At 37.8% G+C, this 7,930-nt stretch overlaps 1 protein-coding gene across 1 annotated transcript in view; it reads right to left on the bottom strand.

The window, feature by feature from the left end:
* Positions 1–865: 865 nt before the first annotated feature.
* The window catches only part of Wdr36 (WD repeat domain 36), a 32,299-nt gene continuing 25,234 nt past the window's right edge, over positions 866–7,930 (bottom strand). Inside the window, exons 18-23 of the mRNA XM_036204852.1 lie at positions 6,510–6,607; positions 6,021–6,166; positions 4,174–4,293; positions 3,936–4,017; positions 2,426–2,613; positions 866–1,045 (exon numbers count right to left, since the gene is read on the bottom strand). Coding sequence (XP_036060745.1) covers positions 896–1,045; positions 2,426–2,613; positions 3,936–4,017; positions 4,174–4,293; positions 6,021–6,166; positions 6,510–6,607 — 784 coding nt within the window. The 3' untranslated portion in view covers positions 866–895. The remainder of the gene's footprint in view (positions 1,046–2,425; positions 2,614–3,935; positions 4,018–4,173; positions 4,294–6,020; positions 6,167–6,509; positions 6,608–7,930) is intronic.

Below are 7,930 nucleotides of genomic sequence, written 5' to 3'. Positions count from 1 at the left end.
TCTTTCTAGTCTTCCCTCTGGAGTGGTGGGATTGTGGGTGCACACCACCAAGCCTGATTTATATGGGCTCTGTGCTACATCTCCAGCCCCAAGAATTGCTTCATTTTAATTCCTGAGTTGCTAAAGCCTGGGCCACAGAAAAGAAAATGATGACAGGTGTAGTCAGCAGTTTCTTCCCAAATAAACACGTCAGAGAAGGAGGAGAGCCTGTGAAAGCCAGCCTCGGTCCAGCTTGGAATCTTCCTGTGCAAGTACCTGCTGCACCTCTTCCTGTGCCCCTGCCTGGAGCAAGTACCTCTCACATTCTGATCTAACAAAAACTTGTTTAGGAAGGAGTCAACAGAGAAAGCTCTAGATCCTGTGCTATAAACTAGACGTGCCGCAGGTCCCAGACAACCTTATTTGTTCTCTTCTGTAACACAGGAGGGCTGTACCACAGGTCCCAGACAGAAAACACAACTTCAAGAATCAACAATTTATGCTTCATCAAAAGCCACCCAGAAAAGAAACACTCAATCTTTCTAATATAATAAGAGCATTTTTAGAACTACATTATAGATCTGCTTTACCTGACACTGTCAATTTAATTCAGTAAAACTTCATACTAAATAGACACTACTATATGTAACACACTGAAAAAATACTAAATGGCAATAATTCAAAAAGCCCATGTAAGTGACTAGTGTGAGGCAACTCAGGTGGTTTAGATCCCCAGGTTATAGTAGAGTATAGTATAAAGAAGGCATAGTTCCACAGCTACAAGTTTCTTTGCACTTAGAATACAGAACACTGGGGGTCACGTAGTGCCAACACGTCCATCCACACAGACCTGCGAACAAAGACAGTTCAACATTTCACACACAGCTTTGATTTCTGTAATCACTAAGTTTATTTTTTACAACAAAGCACTTTTGATATAATTTAAAATACACATGCTTTGATTGAAGAGAGACTGTAAATGAGTCCAGTCTTCTTCTACCTGTGATGACAACTTTACCAGTTCTTCTAACAGCACTGCCTCTGAAGGAAGCATTTTGAGGTGTAACTGCAAAGAAAAGTATGATGGTTAAGTTTGACATTTTATTTAAGAATATTAAAATTTTGATTTTTTTCTACCAAGGAACCTAAGAAAATAGTATCTAAATATTTCTTTCTGAAATGGTGGTTTATTGTTCTCTGATTTCCTGCTGTTCCATCAAACTAATTTTTTACTTCAAACTTTTTAAAGCCAAAATCTCTTTTAACAGAACTAATGTAAGCTTCATTCTTACATTTCACACTACAAATCCCAGTTATCAGAATGTGCTTCCAGTTTTCTTCTCTATACCCCACTGATGATGGCCACTGGCTTTATTTTCTAAAGGCTTATGCAAATTTGTTTGTAGGGACTAACATTTGGTAAACACAGGAAAACCTATAGAAACAATCTGGATTTCTTTAAAAAACAACCTATCTGGTACAACGTAAGTATCCAGCTTGTAGATGACTTTAAAATACTCGCGTCTTCAGCACATTACACCACCACAGAGCACATCTCTATTTCATTCATCAAAAAGCAGGTTGTGCCAAATTACTCCAAACTGATGGTGGTGAATACTTTGATTTCAGCAGCAGACCAAAATGAACAAACAAAAGAGCCCAACTTTCCCTTATGATCACAGGGAATTTAAAAAAATGTAACTACTTTAAAAAGCTAAGGTTCAGCACAAGTAACAGATGACACATAGGGAGAAAGTCAAAATTAAGCCAAGTAATAAAGACTACATACAAAGCGCATAGCCCAGAGAGCTACTGTTTGTTCAGTTACAGTTAGCCAGAGTATTCATCAGTCATAGAATGAGTGGCTACCTATATGACACTGTGGATACAGAGCATGCCCATCTGTTGTAGAATATTATTTTACTTTTGTAAATATGCTACTTTTGTTTGTGTTTTATTTGTTTAACTCTGTGAAGCTGTGTTACTCTGCCTGTCCAAAACACCTGATGGTCTAATAAAGAACTGAATGGCCCAGCTAGCTCAGTCAGCAGAGCATGGGACTCTTAATCTCAGTGACATGGGTTCATGCCCCACATGGGGCACCAAAATGTTCTTACTCTTTTGGGGGCCCGCCACCCAGCTCCCAAATAAATCACACATGGAGGCTTACTCTCAATTATGAATGCCCAGCCTTAGCTTGTCTTAGTTTTCTATATTTATTCTCTCTGCCTGCCAGCGCCACCTATCCTTTCTCCTGCCTTGCTATTGGCTGTTCAGCTCTTTATTAGACCAGTCAAGTGTTTTACACAGGCACAGTAACACAGCTTCACAGAGTTTAAAATGCAACATAAACAAAAGTAACACACCTTAAACTACAACACCCATCTTTGCAGAATATTGTTTAATAACACTACTTACAAAGGTAAGTTTCTTATATCTCACTCACCTTTAAAAACAATGCAAGGTATGCCTGGGCTAACTCAAAGTCACGTTTTCTGTCCAACATCATCCTGATCATTTTCAGAAAGGCTTGCATGACTTCTACTGAGCCACCATCATCGGGAGACAAGTTTCGCAGCTCTGTTTCAATTCCTGATGGGCCTAATTCTTTCAGAAGGTGAAGAGCAGCTTCATCTGCATTATTGTAAAAGGAATCTAGTTATTTCTTACAATTACTTAATTTAAGAAGCTACACTCTTCCTTCATACCCCAAGCAATATATATGTAAATGGCATTACAATTTCTTTCTGTGCATATTTTTTTTCATATTATAGCACAATGAACCCCAAGGTTAATGAAACAGCAAAAATTTCAATAGCAGTAAAAATACTAAAAGTCTTTAAAGTCTTGCATTGTCAGGAATTTAAACTTTGCTGCTCTTAAAAAAATCCCAAAGCTTCACAGCAGACATTTCATTAATCATAAATCAATTAGAACAAAAAACCTGTAACATGAGGTCATCAAGGAACACACTGCACTATTAGCAGTGACTACCACCAGGAACAGGAAGAGGTGGGTGAATTACCTTTTCTTTCTATCACTTGGTTATTAAGATACATCAACAATATAGAAACACACGAGGGGAAGACTCTAGCCCCTGTTCTACCAACCCCAAGGCTCCTCTAGAGGTCAACACTACTCTTTACTATGCATCCCATGACAATACACTCAACACAACCAATCAACCAATGTTACCAGTCCCTTGCTATTTCAGTCTATGGTTTTAGCATTTGAATCATGACAAAGATCTGATTGATCTTGTTTTCTGTCCTTCAGTGTATCTTAAACAACTGTTTATTCTTTATTAACAATAAACAAGAAAATTAGTATCGTTATCTGACTTTTGCCCATGTGAACTCAAGTGATAATGGTATGAAACACAAGCATAAAACAAGATTAGTCAAATTTCTCAGGAGAGTGACCGTTTTTAAAAATTGTTTATATTTACTATAAGCTACATAGTAATCTAAAAAGTTTAAATAAAATAAAATTTTCCTTTAAAATTGCATATACAATTACCTAAAATCTTTATAAATGTAGGTATTGTAATAAATATAAAATTACCTGAAATATCTGCCTTTACTATATTGAGAACCATATTACTAAGCAGATTCTCAAATGAAAACAAGGAGCTTGAGGTTCCCTGTTGGAACCGGCAATGCAGCACTGAAAAGCACATGCTAACTGCTGTCAGGGAGTTCTTCCAAACACAATCTGAGCTTCCATCCAGAAGGCTGCGAGAGTCTCAATAGACTCACTATCAACATCACCTGAATGTAGTCACTCATTCAGCGTAACTGAAAAGCTACGTTACTGTAGATTAGAGCCAAATTCTCAACACCTTTCTTTATTTTTACTTATTCTTCTATCTACTATGAACTCTATTCTATTTTTCTCTCAGATAAACTGAACCAGAAATGAAGAAACTTGTTGAAATATTTCATAATTTAACTTACACTGGTTATTTAGCAATCCTTCTTCAAGTTTCAGGAAGAAATTTGATTTTTGAGCCAAAATCCCAAGATTTACCACCTTTGACTTAAATAAAAACAAACACACATTATTTAAAGAACATAAATATTACTCAAAATATAGCTTATAACTTCAATGATTCTTAATTTACTGTTTGTGACACTGGGAACTATACAAAGTGACAGACACTCCATAAACTTAGAACACTGATCTGGTTCCTACCTGCTGGGGGTCCCCATTCTGCTCAGGTACAGCAAACCTGGGTACAAGCCCAGGAACCGTTGGGATGAAAAATGGTGCTGACTGGGGTACCTTGGGTGGTTCTTTTGGTTTATTCTTTTTCTGATGAAGAGAAAATGAGGAGAGAAAAGACTAGTAAGTACTTACCCTATTAACTGTTTCGAATGTCTCAGTACAAATGAAGTTGAAGACAAACATCAAAATGAACAGTAGGAAGAAAACCTTTTCACGTAGAATGTTAAAATCATTTTCAACAATGCTGTAGCTAGCCCTCACCCAGGCTTCCACTGTAGAAGAGCTGCTCAGCAGCAGCTCTAAGACAAGGCTCAGCTTCACAAAATGAATCGCTATACTCAGTATCTCTTAACAAAACAAAATATAAACAACTTAACAAATGGCTAGTCTCCAGAAGAAAATTCAACACAAGTGCAGACTCCTCCATTAGAAATAATTTGCTAAGATTTGGGAGAAATATGACCTTAATTCTTTTTTTTTGTTTTGTTTTGTTTTGTCTTTCAAGACAGGGTTTCTCTGTAGCCTTAGCTGCCTGGAACTCGCTCTATAGACCAGGTTGGCCTTGAAATTGTAGAGATCTACCTGCCTCTCTCGCTTTCAAGTGCTGGGGTAAAAGTGTGTGCATCACCACCTAGAGACCTTGATTCTTTTGATTTTGTTGGAACTTTTTTTTTTTTTTTTTAAATAATTCCTGCCTACTTCTTTCTTCTGTTTTTTTTTTTTTTATATTAATTTTTATTTTTTTTTTTTAATTTTTTTGAGATAGGGTTTCTCCATGTAGCTTTGGAGCCTGTCCTGGAACTCACTCTGTAGACTAGGCTCGCCTCATACTCACAGAAATCCACCTGGCTCTGCCTCCCAAGGGAATTTTAACTTTTGTTTAATACTTTTAAAAGGAAAATACCACTGCCAATTTATAAGATATTTCATGTTGTAAAAATTACACTGAAATTTCTGTCAGAATTTGTTTTATGCAAAATTGGTTTTTTTTATTATGTGCATATCTGTGTGTGGGTTTGTGCCCTTGAGTACAGTGACCACAGAGGCCAGAAGAGGATAACAGATCCCCTGAAGCTGGAATTATAGGTGGTTTTGAGTCACTCAATGTGGGTGCTGAGGACTGAACTCAGGTCCTCTGTAAAGCAGTACCTGCCCTTAACCATAGAGCCATCTCTCTAGCTGGAAAAATGTCTTCAAATTGTTCTATCCTCAGGGATAAACGGGCTCCCTTTGTTTTCACCACCACAGTATCATCGGACATCCCTCAGTCCTGCCTCACGAACTCACTTGCTGACTCTGACACAGAAAGCTCTGAAAGTCTACTTAGCAGCAGAAAGAACATGGGTTAATTGTGGCTTAAAAATAATAACAACAACCACCAAAGAATATGGGATGGTAAAAGGTTAATTGTGGCTTAATAATAATAACAACAACAACCCTAGTATAACTTTCTTAAATATAGCAGTAAGACACACACACACACACACACACACACACACACACACACACACACACACACATTTAGATAACAACTTCCCTTTCTTTTGTTTTGAAAGCAAGAAATATAACTTATTAGACCAGATATTAAAACAGCCTGGTTCTAAAAACCCTGCAGTCACAGACTGCTTCTGCTACAACCAAACACCTGCAGTGCGCTTAAGTGGACATAGAGAGAAGGGACCTCTGTGATGATACCCATGAAACACCATTCATCAAACAGCAGTACCTAACGACCATTCCCCTCAGACCCTCAAAGCAGGAAATGCTGCTGGAGTACAGGCTGGGGCGCAGCCTCAAGACTACTACAATGTTACCTTGATAACATCAAGATTCAGAAGGTTTTTCCAGCGTGACTCAGGGAGAAGTGACAGAGTCACCAGGCGCTCACTCAACTGTTGTGGCGACTCATACTCTATCATTTCATCACTTGGCTCCATCTGTTCTTCCAACACTTCCAGACCTTAAATAGACGCTCAGGTAAGACAAATGAAGGCCAAAGCTCTACCATTAAAAAGAACAGATTTCATCTCACATTCATTTGCATTTTACAGCATTCAATCAATGTAGCTTTGCAAACTCTGTTCCCATATTTCCTTTGCTCAGTAGACTTCAAATACCTTTACACTGGCATATTTTGTATCTCAAAGATATATAATCAGTTATGGCTTTCTATAAATTGAAGTCATTCAACATATTTTAAATCAGCTAAAAAAACTTTGAATGCATTGATTTTGATTTTTTGTAACAATAACCCAACAGATTTATAATACACCTCAGAAATTATTTTGTTATTTTGTGATTACCTTGGGTTTGACAAGTCCCAGGAAGCATCACTACTGAAGGGACATAATCTGGAGGAAGTGGTCGTAAGGAGACAACTGAATAGAGGGAAATATTCGACCTGAGCAAGCAAAAAGCAAGTATTTTATAATAGTAGCATTACTACAGAAACATTATCGTCAGAGAAACTTTAATATCTGGTAATGATCTCTACCTCCTACAATGGTTAATACCAATGGTTAATAGTTAATACCTCTAAAGAGACTATTAAATTTGAAAATGTCATCATAAAAAAGCTGTATAAAAACATTAATGGGGGCTGGAGACAGCAGAGAAGAGTACTGGCTGCTCTTCAAGAAGATTGGGATCAATTCTAGCACTAACATGGTTGTTTTACAACTGTCAGTAACCCCAGTCCCAGCAGATCCAATGCCCTCTCTGGCCTCTACGGGCACTGTATGCATGTGGGGCATAGACAACCATGCTAGCTAACTATACACACGTTAAATAAAATAAATGAAGTTTCTGATTTTTTGAGACAGGGTCTTACTAGGCAGCCTTGGCTAACTTGCAACCCATTACGCATAGAGCAGGCTGGTCTTGAACTCACGCCTCTACGTCTTGAGTGCTGGGATTAACGGCTTACACAACCATGGCAAGCCTTAGTCTCTGTTTTGAACATAGCACAAAAACTTGTTGACAAGAGACTACTAGTAGTTAGTATTTTAATAGGCTAAAATAACTTCCATATAGCATTTGACAAACACCAATCTTTACAGGAAAAAAAAAAGGCACAAAGAAAGCTTGAAAAAGTGAGCTAAAGTGAATACCCTAATTATATTCTTGGGCGCATTAAATAGTTATTAGGTGGCCTTTTCTAAAAGGGCTAAGTAATCAAGCTTCTGTTATGCAGCTGCAAAGCAGCCCCTAGGTGAGTGTTCAGGATAGAAATATCTGTACTAAAGTAGGGGCATATTTCCCTATACTTACGATACGAATCTCACTGGAAAACAACAGTTGGGAACTCAGGTCCCAAGTCATATTATCAGCCATCTCTATGGAGAAAGAAGCTCCATACTCCTCCACAGCTCCCTCCTCCCCCAAGTGCTACTAATCTATTAAGTGCTCAAGCTTCTCTGATTGCAGAAGACACTGCATTTTACTTTTTAAGAGGGCCAAAATGATAAATCAAACTGACTTTTCCCCCCGTTAAAGCTGGAACATATTTGATAACTAGAAAAGACTGATAAGGTAGACTACCTGTGCAGTCCCAACACTCATCAGATTGAGACAGGAATATTGCAAGCTTAAACAAGCATGCAATAAATATACAAATTCAGGACAGCTAAAAGAACTGGGTGTATAAACTCAGGAAAGAAATAAAATCTTTCTAGTTGCATGCAATTTGAATCCATCTTAGGAAGCATTTTGCTCATGTGTGCCT

Source organism: Onychomys torridus, chromosome 13, assembly GCF_903995425.1.
Source record: "Onychomys torridus chromosome 13, mOncTor1.1, whole genome shotgun sequence".
In the NCBI taxonomy this organism is placed as follows: domain Eukaryota; kingdom Metazoa; phylum Chordata; class Mammalia; order Rodentia; family Cricetidae; genus Onychomys; species Onychomys torridus.
The sequence above is the reverse complement of the archived record's forward strand: the minus strand, read 5'-3'. Positions and strand labels throughout refer to the sequence as shown.